Source organism: Artemia sp. Qi Xiang Cuo, chromosome 21 (assembly GCF_049724085.1).
Source record: "Artemia sp. Qi Xiang Cuo chromosome 21, ASM4972408v1, whole genome shotgun sequence".
Taxonomy (NCBI): domain Eukaryota; kingdom Metazoa; phylum Arthropoda; class Branchiopoda; order Anostraca; family Artemiidae; genus Artemia; species Artemia sp. Qi Xiang Cuo.
Genome location: NC_142814.1, coordinates 29,585,265 through 29,600,386, shown reverse-complemented (window position 1 = coordinate 29,600,386; position 15,122 = coordinate 29,585,265). Strand labels below are relative to the sequence as shown.

At 34.3% G+C, this 15,122-nt stretch overlaps 2 protein-coding genes across 2 annotated transcripts in view; one reads left to right on the top strand and one right to left on the bottom strand.

Moving 5' to 3' along the window:
• The window catches only part of LOC148939429 (uncharacterized), a 369,107-nt gene that overhangs the window by 265,861 nt on the left and 88,124 nt on the right, over positions 1-15,122 (bottom strand). The window lies entirely within an intron of this gene.
• LOC148939430 (uncharacterized) lies at positions 1,065-2,366 on the top strand. Its single transcript, XM_089107224.1, has one exon. The coding sequence runs from the start codon at positions 1,065-1,067 to the stop codon at positions 2,364-2,366; it is 1,302 nt and encodes a 433-aa protein (XP_088963350.1).

Sequence of the window (15,122 nt, the reverse complement as noted above, 5' to 3'; positions counted from 1 at the left end):
GCAGTTATGTAATTATGTAAATGAAGCGTTGACATCAATGAGTGAAACTTGATATTTATGTAATTTTTATTGTGGAGTGTAATTAAGAATACTGTTCTTTATGGCCTGTTTTTTGGCTTATAATAAATTTAATATAATTTTTAATTATTATTATTATTATTATATTTACTACATTCAATTTTGCACAACGGTTCATGTATCTTGAATTAACTCAGGGATATAACATATCTACTAAACCTGTCATCCCATTTGAAAGTAAATCTACTCCCTGGTGCTATCTCTACCACAACATTTGCAGCTATTTTTTCACTTCATCACTATTCTCTTCCTCCTGTCTCATAATGTCCAATAGAGCAAAAGTTGCTCATTTTTGTAATATACAAGAGATTGTAATGTACAAAAAATTGTAATATACAATTTTTGTAATATGCAAGAGAAATTGATTGCGTGACTAACTTAACAGCCAATCGGAAGCATGCAGCAGGGTTTTTCAAGGATCCTGCTAACTGGACAACCAAGTTACATTACAGGGTTTTTCCATGCACCTTATTAACTTGACAGCCAGGTTGTGTAACAGGGTTTTTCCAAGCCCCTTACGAGTCTAACAGCCAAGTTATGTTACAGGGTTTTCTAACCATCTTACTGACTTGACAACCAAGTTATGTAATAGAATTTTCTCTAATTATCTTAGTAATTTGACAGCCTAGTTAATAGCAAAGTTATGTAAAAGGGTTTTTCCAAGCACCTTACTAACTTGGCAGCCAAGTTACGCAACGGGGTGTTTCCAGACGATAATATGAGGCTACTCACTTTTTGTAAATAGGTGTAGAAGGGCACGCAAATCCGGGCGACAGATTCTACGATCAATACAAGTAGTATGATGAAATACTATAGTGTAATTCATTACTTGCGAATAAAATGACGTAATTTTAATTTAAAATAATTTTAGAGGGCATATACATCATAGCAGTACAAAAGTCATGACGTCATCTTCCCAATATATAGCACAGATTTGAAAAAAGGTTTTTATGTGCCGTTAGCTTATAGAAACAAAAGAACATAAAATGTCAGTTAAAAGTAGAAAATTAAGAAGGAAAAGTAGAAAATTAAGAAGTAAAGTGAGGAAATCCGCTCAGAAGGGAGTAAACGGGTTATTTGATGCAGTTCTTGAAGAGGACCTAGAAACAGCAAAGGAATTGATAAACTCTTATGAGCTGTCTTACTCAAAAGAATGTTCAGATGGATACGTATTACTTTGTGAAGCTATCAACAAGGATATGGCTATTGCTAAATTACTTTTACATCACGACAGTATATATAACATTAAAAACCAAATGCCTTTTTATACTACACCACTTCATTTGGCAGTTATTAGAGGTGATATAGAAGTTGTTAAGATGGTTTTAGATAAAGGTGCAAGGATTGATGCAAAAGACTCATGGGGTGAAACTCCACTTTATAAAGCAGTAAGAACACAAAATTTTGACAAAAAATTATTTACGCGTCATACAATACAATATGGAGATGGTGTTCGTTATATTTGTGATATTCGAAAGCTTAACGTGGATATAATTGTTGATTATCTTTTGAACAATGGAGCTGATGTTAATATAAGAGCAAATGATGGTTGTAGTCCACTTCATGAAGCTGCTTTAAAAGGCAACTCACATACTCTGAAATTATTGCTAGAACACGGTGCTACAGTTAACTCTAGAGACAAATATGGGAAAACAGCTCTTCATTATGCTTGTTCTAGAAGGCGTGAGCGTGATATTAAAATGCTTCTGGAATATGGATCTGACATAAATATTATATGTAAAAAAGGTGATGTAGCTCTTGATTCCCTAACTTGGGATATAAAGAATGCAATGCATATTATTTACCACATAATAAAAATGAAAGCGGCAAATTTATATGTATGTCAAAGAAATGAACGAGAGAAAAATTATATAATAAATTATATAAAGGACTGTGTCTATTTTAACGGCTATATTGATTTTTATTACGAAGAAGGGGATTTTCGGGATCGATGTGAGACAGAACTAGCAAGCATGAAGAGAAAGAACATTGTTAATTCCACTATATCATTTTATGACATTTTGGCAAAAGGAGAAAGCTCGTTAGCGGCATGCATGAGGAATGAAAATGTAGTGGCAGTTTCAAACACAGCAAACTGCGAAACAGAGTTTCCATTATATGCTGGCATACTAAAAAGTAACTTCAGAAAGGGTATGAAAAGGAATGAGTTACTTGAGTTGGCCAATAGAAGCTCCAACGGCTATGCTGAGTTACCATATATATGTGCTGAAAAAATATTTAGGTATCTAAGCAATGAAGACTTGAGAAATGTGATAAATATTTTTTAGCCTCATTGAATTAGTTAAGGAAGAATGGTGAAATTGAGGGCTTCTGACATAAACATATCGATGTACCATATAAACGAATATTAAAATATTTTAGTGGTAATTCTGGAAAAGCATCGGCGTCAAGTTAAGGGATTAAGAGCATAAATAATAAATCTAAGACTGGGTAATGTCAAATAAACCATCGTCAGCACATTTGGGACTAGAAATTGAAGGTCATTCATTAAAAGAGAAAAAAGAAAATGTGAAATTGTAAAATCAACATATACTATTGATTAACGTACTTGAAACATTTCCCTAAATAATTGAAATCACCTTTGTTTTATAATAATGCAAATTACAGGAAATCTAAATGTCTTGAAATATTAATTTTTTTTATAGATCTGAAATTTTTTTTGTCCCCAAGGCTAGTTTAATACAAGATTTAACGAATGATACTTTATTATTCAGAAAGATGAATGAAATATAATATGTTGTAGACAGAACAATAATTAATTGATATTTTTCGTCAAATAAAAAAGTTTCTTTTTGTGTTAAAGCTGCCATGGATATAATAAAAAAGACACTGGTATAAACGTATATTCATTTAAAATTTATGAAAGTTTATATAAAACCATGATAATTAGGTTGAAATGAAATTTGATAATCGCTAAATGAAATTTAATAATTATTTAATTAATAATTAAATGTAATTAAACTAGAGAAAGAAGTACAATATGGCACTTTCTATGTGACATTTGGGTTCACATTAAATGTGATATGGTGTCTGCAATTTTCTTAGTGAGAGTACTAGGGGTGATAATCAAAGCAAAAAAAGAAGAAATACAGACAAAACCAATTGGAGCTAACCATCAACTAACAACAGGTTTTAATCTTGAATCAAACAGTTCGAGGTAACAAACTGTAAGTAAGGAGCGACCCGGCTCAATAGTAACCGAAACTCTAAAAAACGCAATTTTGATACCAATAGATAGGCCTACATGAAAAGAATAAAATTTTTATGCTGATTTCAAATTTATAAGTTTCATCAAGCATAGGGTTACCCATCAAAAGCTACGTGCCGGAGAAAATTTGCCTTATTTTTGAAAACGATTATTTTCGTAGAGGTTTCAAGCTCCTATTTGCAAAAATGTGGAATTTTGTATTTTTTGCCAGAAGAAAGATTACAGATGAAAGATTACGGAAAGATCTCCAGGGGTGATCGTATCGACCCAGTGGTCCTAAAATATCACGGGAGGGCTAATTCAAACGGAAATTAAAAGTTCTAGTGCCCTTTTTAAGTGACCGAAATTGGAGGGGAACTAGGCCCCCTCCCACGCTCATTTGTTTCCCAAAGTCACCCGATCAAAATTCTGAGATAGCCATTTTGTTCAGCATGGTCGAAAAATATAGTAACTATGTCTTTGAGGATGACTTAATCCCCCACAGTCCAGGGTAAGGGCTGCAATTTATGAACATTGCCCAATGTTTACATATAGTATTGGTTATTGGGAAGTATACAGACGTTTTCAGGGGGAATTTTGTCTGGTAGTGGGGGGAGTCGGGGACTACTCGGGAGGATCTTTCCATGGAGGAAGTTTTCATGGGGGTAGGAACATTGCTATGAATGGGGCGCTAGATTTCCAAGCACTATTTTAAAAAAATGAACAGAAATTAAATAAAAGAAAAAAGTTTTCAACTTAAAACATTTTCAACTGAATACTTTTCAACTAAAAACTTATCAACATCAAAACTTATAACGAACAGAAACTATTACGCTTATGATTAGGTTCGCTCCCTAGTCAATACCTCACTCTTTACGCTAAAGTTTTTTCTTAGTACTTTCATAAGAGCTATTTATTCTAATTAATTAAAAACAATTCTGAAAAATAAGTTTTTCAAAGAAAAGTAAAGGCCATTTCAAACTTAAGCTCAGCAGATACAAATACCTATTAAAATTCAAACTCAAAACGACCAGAAATTACTATTAAAGAATAAATAAAACCCAAAACGAAAAGAAATTAAATAAACAATAATAGCAAAAAATATACAACAAGTAATAATATAAATGAAAAAATAGATCTTAAATCGAGTAATGCTTGGATTGAATATGAAAGTCAAGCTTAAAACGAAAAAAAAAATATTTCGCTATTAAAGTATAAATGAAACTTAAAACAAACAGAAATTAAATAAACAATCAATGCAAACAAACATACAATAAATATTAATGTAAATGAATAAATAAATTTTAAAACGAGTGAAACTTAAATTGAGCACAGAAATCAAGCTTGAAACAAACAAAAATCACTACAAACAAGAGTTTGGATATTGCCTCCTTCTCTCACTGTAAAAGTCTAAAACCCACAACGCCATTGGCACTTTACTCAAAACCAATTTTATTACAAATGTTATCTTTTGTACTTAATATTGAAAATAAACATTAAAATTATAGTAAAATTTTGAACTGATCAGCGTTCAGCAATTAATATCATCATACGTCAAATATTCATTTTAATTTATTAGTTCTTTCTAAAGTTGTTCAAGATGAATATAGTTTCACTACAAACTAGCGTTTGGATACTGCTCTCTTCCTTAACTGTAAATAAAAACCAAAAGCCTACTGCGTCATTGGCGCTTCACTTAAAATGAATTATATTACAAACATTTTTTTTTCCAGTTCTTACAGCATTGAAAAAAAAAAAAAAAATCATAGTGAAATAAGTTCTTGAACTGATGAATCTTTCAACAATTAATATCATTTTATATCAAATATTCAATTTGAGGTTGTTTATACTTTCCAAGAATGTTCAAGACGCATATAGTTTTCAGTAAAGCACCAATGACGCAGTAGGTTTTAGACTTCTACAGTGAGAGAAGGTGGCGATACCAAACTCTTCTTTGCAGTGTTTTTTGTTTGTTTTAAGCTTGATTTGCCTATTCAATTTAAGTTTCACACGTTCTAAGATTTGTTTATTCATTTACGTTAGTATCTACTGTATGTTTGTTTGCCTTGGTTGTTTATTTAATTTCTGTTCGTTTTGATTTTCATTTATACTTATTTTTATTTCCTTTTAAGCTTGATTTTCATATTCAATCAAAGCATTACTCGCCTTAAGATCTATTGATTCATTTATATTATTAGTTGTTATATGTTTTTTGCTATGATTGTTTATTTATTTTCTGTTTGCCTGGGCTTTCATTTATTCTTTAATAGTAATTTCTGGTCGTTTTGAATTTGAATTTTAACAGGTATTTGTATCTGCTGAGCTTAAGTTTAAAATGGCCTTAGCTTTTTTTTGAATAACTTATTTTTCGGAAAGTCTTTTTAAATCAATTTTTGTTCGTTTTTGATTGCAAAAAGTTACAAGTTTTTAAAAGTTCTTTATTTCAAAATCATACTTTTATTTAAACATCAAATGTTAATCAAAGTATCAAAACTGGTATCAAAGTAACAATATCAAAGTGAAAAAATGGGTTTGTGTCAACCTCAGAGTCTTTATTATCTGAGGTTTGAACTATTCTTAACAAAATGGCTATATCGAAACTTTTATCGGATGGGTTTGGGGAAAAAAGGGCGGTGGGGGGGGCTTCTTGCCCTCGGATATCTTTCGACTCTTAAAAAGTGACCTAGAACTTTCTATTTTCAATCAAATGAACCCTCTCTGAAGTTTATACGAGCATCCCTTCTATAAGAACCATATATACCCACACTTACAACGCTTGTCCCTGGGTCCTGGGGAGATGTGTCGAACCTGGAGTTTTAATACCTGATGTTGGAACTATTTTTAACAAAATAGTCTCCTCAACTTTTTATCGGATGGGTTTATTCATCCAATAAACCCAAAGGCGAGAAGGGTGGGAGGGGCTAGTTGCCCTCCGATCTTTTTTTACTCTGAGAAAATGAACTAGAACTTTTAATATTCATTCAAGTTACCTCTCTTTGAAGTTTATACGAGCATCCCTGTCATAACAACCATATACGGTCCCAGGATATAGCATATAATGCCTTCTCCTCGGACCCTGAGGTGTTGTGTTGACACCGGAGTTTTTGTTATCTGACCTTTGAACTATTTTAAAAAATGGCTATCTCAAAATTTGTATCGGATGGGATTGGCGAAAAAAGGGTGAGGGGGGGGGGGCTAGGGACCCTCTGATCTCTTTTGACTCTTAAAAATTAAACTAGAACTTTCAATTTCCATTCAAATAAGCCCCCTTTGAAGTTTATAGGACGACCCCTTCCATATGAAGTGCTTCTAAAAAAAAAATGTAGTGTGGGAGGAGGCTAGCTGCCCTCCGATCACTTTTGACTCTTAAGAAGTGAATCTTAAGAAGTGAATTGCAACTTTCAATTTCCAATCAAATAAGCCCTATATGAAGTTTATTGGAGCATTCCTTTCATAGCAACCATATATGCCCCCAGGGCATAACTTACAACGCCTACCCCCGGGCCCTGGGGGGCTGTGTCAACACCAGAGTTTTTGTTATCTGAACTTTGAACTATTTTTAACAAAACATGCATAATTTTTTTTTATCTGATGCATTTAGGGAGTGGAGGGGGGAGGGGCTAGTTGCCCTCCGATCTATTTTGACTCTTAAAAATTGAAAAAAGAACTTTCAATTTCCAATCAAATGAGCCATCTCTGAAGTTGATACGAGCATCCCTTCAATATGAACTATATATGCCCCCCAGAACGTTACTTACAACGCCTGCCTCTAGGCCCTGAGGGGTTGCGTCAAAACAGGAGTTTTTCTTATCTGACCTTTGAAATATTTTCAATGAAATGAATATTTTAAAAATTTTATCGGATGGGCTTGGAGAACAATGGGTATAGGGAGAGGGGCTAGTTGCCATCGGATATCTTTTGACTCTTGAAAAGTGAAATAGAGCTTTCAATTTCCAATCAAATGAGCCCTTTCTGAAGTTTATAGGAACATCCCTTTCATAAGACCCATATACGCCTCTAGGAAAAAAATACAACGCCTATCCCCCGGGCCCGGGGGGGGTTGTGTTGACACCGGAGTTTTAGTTATCTAATTTTTGAACAATTTAAAAAAAAACTGGCTATCTCTAAATTTTTAGCGGATGGGTTTGGTGAAAAGGGGCGTGGGGGTGGGGAGGGACTAGTTGCCCATACATATATTGATTATTAAAAAGTGAACTAGAACTTTCAACTTCCAATCAAATGAGCCCTCTATGAAGTTTATCCGAACATCCCTTTCATAGGAACCATACATGCCTTTAGGGCAAAACTTAGAACGCCTTCCCCAGGCCCTGTGGGGGGGGGGTATATTGACACCGGAGGTTTTCTTATCCAACCTTTGAATTATTTTTAACAAAATTTCTATCTCAAAATTTTCATCAGATAGGGTTGGAAAAAAAAGGTGTGGGGGAGGGGCTAGTTGCCCTCGGATCTATTTTGAAAATTAAACAGTGAACTCTAACATTCAATTTCCAATCAAATGAGCCCTCTCTTAAGTTTATACGAGCATCCTTTTCATAAGAACCATCTGGGCCCCAGGGCATTACTTACAACCCCTGCCACCAGGCCCAGGGGGGGGAGGTCGTGTCAACACCTAAGATATTGTTATGTGACTTTTGAACAATTTTTAACTTAATGGCTATCTCAAAGTTTTTATTGGATACATTTGGGGAAAAAGAGCCGTGGGGGAGTGGGGCTAGTTCCAATCTCCAATCTCTTTTGACTCTCAAAAACTGAACTAGAACTTTCAGTTTATAATCAAATGAGCCCTCTCTGAAGTTTTTACGAACATCCCTTCCATAAGAGCCGTATATTCCCCAGGGCATAACTTAAAACCCCTGCCCTCGGGGCCTGGGGGGCTTATTGACCCCGGAGTTTTCGTCTTATGGTCTTTGAACTATTAAAAAAAATGGTCATCTTAAAGTTCTTATCGGACGGGTTTTAAGAACAAAGGGCGTGGAGGGGTGGCTAGGTGCCCTGCAATCTCTTTTAACTCCAAAAATTGGACTAGAACATTTAATTTCCAGTCAAATGAGCCCTCTTTGAAGTTTATACGAGCACCCCTTCCATAAGAAACATATATGCCCCCAGGATATAACTTACAATGCCTGCCCCCCCCCCTCCCGTCCTGGGGGGTTGCGTCGACACCGGAGTTTTTTTTTAAATGATCTTTGAACTGTTTTCAACAAAACAGCTATCTCAAAATTTTTATGGGTGCATTTGGGAAAAAAGGCATGGGAGAGGGGGGGGCGGTTACCCTCAAATATCTTTTGACGCTTAAAAAGTGAACTAGAACTTTCAATTTCCAATCAAATAAGCCCTCTCTGACGTTTATACGAGTATTCCTTCCATAAGAACCATATGTGCCTTCAGGACATAACTTATAATCCTTGCTCTGAAGACTGTGGGGGGAGTGTCCTGCTCAAAGGTATAATTTCCAGAACTTTCAACTACGTTGAACAAAATGGCTATCTCAAAACTTTGATTGGATATGTTTGGGGAAATTCAGGTCGTGGAAGGTATTTTATTCAGAGATTTCTTGTTAAAAAATTATCCAATCACTAATTAGAATCAATCACACTCCTATTTTTCAAACATTAATTAATATCGTTCATAGAGTCCAAATTTGCGAATTCCTTATCCCTTTTTGCAAATGTCAATCAAACAATTCCGATTGTAAAACCGTGTTTATCACGTTGCTAGGAAAGGTATTCAGAAGTACATGCTCTGAAAAGGTGCCAAGGAACGTAATCTCCCCAAATAACACCATTATAAGTACTCTAAGACACCTCGCTCCTATCCCTCCAAAAATATTTTATTCAGAGATTTCTTGTTAAAAAATTATCCAATCACTAATTAGAATCAATCACACTCCTATTATTCAAACATTAATTAATATCGTTCATAGAGTCCAATTTGCGAATTCCTTATCCCTTTTTGCAAATGTCAATCAAACAATTCCTATTGTAAAAGCGTGTTTAATCACGTTGCTTGGAAAGGTATCCATAAGTACATGGCCTGAAAAGGTGCCAAGGAACATAAGGCAAGCAAATAGCATAGGAAGGAACATAATCCATCCAAATCCATAGGTAAATGCTCTGGAAAGGTGCCAAGGAAGTATAGGTGTGAGAGGATACTTCGTCTTTACGCTAAAGTTTTTATTGTTTAAAAAAAAGAGTTGTGAGAAAGTCAAACTTTAGCGTAAAGAGCGAGGCGTTGAGGAGGGCACAGCCTCTTTCATATACGGAATAATTTCTGTTCGTTTTAAGATTTAATGTCGCTCCTTACTTTCAGTTTAAAAAACTTTTTTTATTTATTTAAAGGCTGCGAAAGCGGGGGTTTGGGGGGCGGCACCCCCCCAACTGTGCCTCCTAATCCCTGTACGTTTTAAGGTTCGACCTTGTAACTCAGCCTCTTTAACTCTTTAGAAAACGTAGTTTTTTTCAAATAATTTCAAAGAATAAATGAAACCCAAAACGAACAGAAATTAAAAAAACAATCATAGCAAAAACATGCAACAAGTAATAATATAAATGAATAAATAGATCTTAAAGCGAGTAATGCTTAGATTGAATATGAAAATCAAGCTTAAAACGAAAAAAAATATTTTCGTATTTAAGTATAAATGAAACTTAAAACGAATAGAAATTAAATAAACAATCAATGGAAACAAACATACAATACATATTAATATAAATGAATAAATAAATCTTAAAACGAGTGAAACTTAAATTGACTATGCAAATCAAGCTTGAAACGAAGAAATATCACTACAAACACGTGTCTGGGTATGACCTCCTTCTCTCACTGTAAAAGTCTTAAACCTGCTGCGTCATTGGGGCTTACTGAAAACTATATGGGTCTTGAACAGTCTTCGAAAGTATAAATAACATCAAATTGAATATTTGATGCATAATGATATTAATTGTTGAAAGATCCATCAGTTCAAGAATTTATTTCACTGTAGTTTTATTTTTAGTTTCAATGCTGTAAGAACTGGAAAATAAAATATTTGTAATATAATTCGTTTTCAGTTAAGCGCCAATGACGCAGTAGGCTTTTGGTTTTCATTTACAGTTAGGAAAGGAAGCAGTATCCAAACACTGTTTTGTAGTGAAACTATATTCGTCTTGAACAACATTAAAAAGATCTAATAAACCAAACTGAATATTTGATGTATAATGATATTAGTTTCTGAAAGCTCATCAGTTCAAGATGTTACTATAATTTAATGTGTATATTCAATATTAAGTACAAAAGAAAATATTTGTCATAAAATTGGTTTTCAGTAAAGTGCCAATGACCCAGTAGTTTTTAGACTTTTACAGTGAGAGAAGGAGGTCATACCCAAACTCTTGTTTGTAGTGATTTTTGTTCGTTTCAAACGTGATTTGCATATTCAATTTAAGTTTCACTCGTTTTAAGATTTATTTATTAATTTACATTAAAACCTATTGCATGTTTGTTTGCATTGGTTGTTTATTTAATTTATGTTCGTTTTAAGTTTGATTTCTGCTTCAATAGGAAAATATTTTTTTTCATCTTAAGCTTGATTTTCATATTCAATCTAAGCATTACTCACTTTAAGATCTATTTGTTTATTTATATTATTACTTGTTTTATGTTTTTGCTATGATTGTTTATTTGATTTCTGTTCGTTTTGGGTTTCATTTATTCTTTAATAGTAATTTCTGGTCGTTTTGAGTTTGAATTTTGAAAGGTTTAATTAATTACAAAAAAACTGCCAACTATCTTGCCTTGCGCTTTAGTAGAAAAAATATATTGGTATAATACAAGAGCTAAAGGAAACATTTCCAAAAATTTCCCAAAAACTTTTGGGCAATATTGCCCAAAAATTTTAGACTGAGGCGTCCTCAGTGTAAAGAAGGAAAAAATCGAAAAAAAATAGATGCTACATAGGACCTTGATTGCTAGGCTGGAAATCTGTTTATCCAGGTTATTTGTTTTAACAATAGATTCATTGTTCAAAGTACTATCATAAATCGAATTAACATATAGGTTATGTGTTTCTATTTATTGCCAAGTCGGACAAAATATTTTCTTTTAGTTATATGATCTCTCTTGCCCGTTATACAAAACTTTTGTCATTTGAAATAAAAGAAGCCTTGTAAAACTGGGCAAAATGCCTGGGGAAGTTGGAAAGATGTTCAGCCGTATACCTACTCTGCCTTTTTGACAAAATTTCCTTCCATCTTTGCCCAAGCAAAATTGAAATGAAAAATACAAATAAGGATTATAAATTGTATAATTATTTTGAATTATAGTTATAAGATAAAAGTGTTTATAGTCAACTTTTTAATTTTGCTGGGTAACGTTAGATGGTGCTGTTTCCTTTTTCTCACAGACTAACTTAAGTTTCCTCCCTCTTACGAATGTTCCTTTTTTTGAAGGGCCTTGGAAGTGCTTTGTATTATAATGTATAAGTTCAATTATCTCTTTTTCAAACAGTTTGTGGTAACGAAATGTAAGTAAGGAGCCACTTGGCTCAATAGTAACTGAAACTCTAAAAAACTAAATTTTAATATCAATAGATACATTAAAAGAATCAGCTTATTACGCTGATTCCAAATATATAAAAATTCATTAATTTTAGTGTTACCCATCAAAAGTGACGAGCCTGAGAAAATGTGCCTTATTTTTAAACATGGGGGGGGGGCTCCTTAAAATTAAAGGAATCTTAACGATAACCAGACCGTCAGATTCAGCGTACAAGAGAACCCTACTGTAAAATTTTCACGCTCCTATCTTCAAAATGTGGAATTTTGCAATTTTTGCCAGAAGACAGATCACGCATGAATTTTTGTCTGTTGTTGTTTCTTTTTTCCAGGGGTGATTGTATCGAAATAATGGTCCTAGAAGATCGGGAGAGGGTGTATTTGAACGGAAATTAAAAGTTCTAGTGCCCCTATTAAGTGTCCCAAAAGACTGGAGGGAAATTGGGCCCTATCCCACGCACATTTTTTCCGCAAAATTATCTGATCAAAATGTTGAGGTAGTAATTTCTTCAGTATAGAAAGTTATGAAATTCGAACATTGTTTACGTATAGTATTTGTTATTGGGAAGTATACAAATATTTTATTTGAGGGAGGGGGTGTGCTAGAGGTGGATTTCTTCAGGGAGAAATTTTCTCGGGGAGGAAAATTTCTGGGGGGGGGATGAATCCAGGGAAATGATACATTGGGGGGGGTTGACAGAATTAGTATACGAAATTCTTTTTAATTGTCTTACATTCTCTTTGCCAAAATTTTCATGTGGAGATATTCCCGGGGGAATTATCCAGGGCCTTTCTCCACGTGTTTTGATTTCCGGGAAATAATTTTCACGGAAGGGGGCATTTCTAAAGTGATCGAGAAACCGATTAGATTAAAGTCTCATTCAAACGAACGGATGCTAAGGAGAATTTTTCAGGCTGAATCGCCCGCAAGCAATTATACAGGGAGGGGGGATTCTCAGTGAGGATGGAACTGTCTGGACGAAATTTGAAAGGGGGGGGGTGCACTTTACATTCAATAAAATTTCCATGGAGGAGTTTTTCGTGAGGGAGAGGGGTATATTTCATAGAGGGTGAGCCAGATTTACTGGCATTATTTGAAAATCGAACAGAAATTATTCCATACATGAAGGGCTGCCCCTCCTCAGTACCTTGATAAAGTTTGCTAAAGTTTGACTGTCTGTCGCAATTTTTTAAGAGCTTCAACTGAATTACGCGGGCCTTTTAATTAGCACAGGAAGCTTTTTTCAAAAGTGCTAACAGCTTTAGCGTAAAGAGCAAGGTATTGAGGGGGGGCAACCCTTCATATATGAAATAAATGTGCCAAAATTAATGTGCAAATTTTGTTTTAATTTTCATGTACGGCGAGCTAAGTTCGAACCTGTATTAGTTGGAAAACGTTCAGAAATTAAATAAAAAAACAAGTTTTTTTAACTGAAAGTAAGAAGTAACATTAAAACTTAAAAGAAACAGAAACTATTCCGTATATGAAAGAGGCTGCCTTCTCTTCAACGCCTCGCTCTTTACGCTAAATTTTTCATTGTTTAAATGGTAGATTTGTGACAAAGAGTCAAACTTTAGCGTAAAGAGTGATGCGTTGAGGAGGGGACAACCTCTTTCATATTCGGAATAATTTCTGTTCGTTTTAAGTTTTAATGTCGCTCCTTACTTTCAGTTAAAAATAACTTATTTTATTTTATCAATAATACAGAAAGGTTAGGATGGTTAAGAGACGTTTTACGGATGAAAGAGATTGAACTACAACAAATCGAGTTTTTCGACGATGTATCTAGGCTTAAAGAAAAAGAGAACGTCCTTGGACTGTATGGAAAAGTATGATAAAGAACGATGCGCAGAGATTCAGATTTTTCTTTGACGGGGCAGAGGACAGAGAACGGTGTAATGGCGACTAGCATGTCGGCTGGCACAGTAGGAACATCAAAAACCCAATCTCTGGGCCAAGACTATGTGACTTTGAATTTTGAGTCGGAATTTTTTGCAGGTGGGGGGGGTATGGGCAAAAAAATGTCTGGTCCTAAAAAAATAGGGTACTTATCTGTTATAGTGACCCCACTCCAGAAGTGAAGTTAGGTTAATCCTAATGAAATATACCAAAATATAATGAAAATATAATACGGTACTAGTGCATTAGATGGTCACTTCTATATACTAATGATAGACGAACCTGCCAGACTGGTTATTTTAAGAGACCGCTATTATGAAATGGAATGCAAAGAGTAGTTTTTATTGCGTTTACAATATTTGAACTGTTGTTTTTTGGGGTTCAGGGGGAGGGGAAGTACCTAGGTTAGGTTACGTATTTAATATATGCTAGGCTTTATCCCCCCCCCTTAATGTGCAAATATATAGCCCAAATTTGTTTCTAAACTATTATATATTCATCATATTTTATTTTATTTCGTTAGCATTAACCAAACTTGACTTTTTAGAAGTGACCATCTAATGCACCAGTACCTATAATACTTTAGAAACAAGTTTGGGCTACATATTTGAAAAATAGGGGGGTGAGTAAATTACAGAGGTCTGCATGCCAAATGTGCTAGATACAATTTTTCTTGTATATTATGAAGTAAGAGTTGTTTTGTACCTTCACACTGTTTAAATACTTTACCCCCACCACCCCCAATGTGGAAATATATAGCCCAAATTATATATTTTTCATCTATTCTGTCACTTGCCTTTGTCTTGTCTCACGCTAAGCTGAAAGAAACTAGCGACAGAAACTGGTTCTACAATGCGTCAATGGATGAAGAACTTGAGTGGGGTCGCTATAACAGATAATTACCCAAAATAGTAGGCAATGATACCTGCTTTTTTATGCCTGTCGTCGAACATTCTTTTCTGATTGTTAATAATAACCTGTCTGTTAAACCGTTAAACGTTCCCTATGAACAAAACTAAAATATACTTTGACATATAACAATCTATTTTAAAAAGTATACAGAGTCCATTTAACTCTTTATTTGATCTACCGGAAAATCCTGATCCGTTAAGGGCAAAAGCAGCCAAGGCTCCAAGCGTTAATGTAATGGGTATCAGTGCAAGGAGCAAGATTATGGTGTCGCTCTTCTGACCGTAACTGGCTCCATAGTTGTGATATGCCTATAATGAAAATTGACTCTGTTAACTCGATATTATTATAGTAGAAGTACGGTGCTACTCAATTTAGAAACATGACGCTGCTCCATCTTGAAACATGATACTATTCGACATATAAATACAATACTACTTGATATAAATATACGTTGCTTCTTGATGCCTGTACT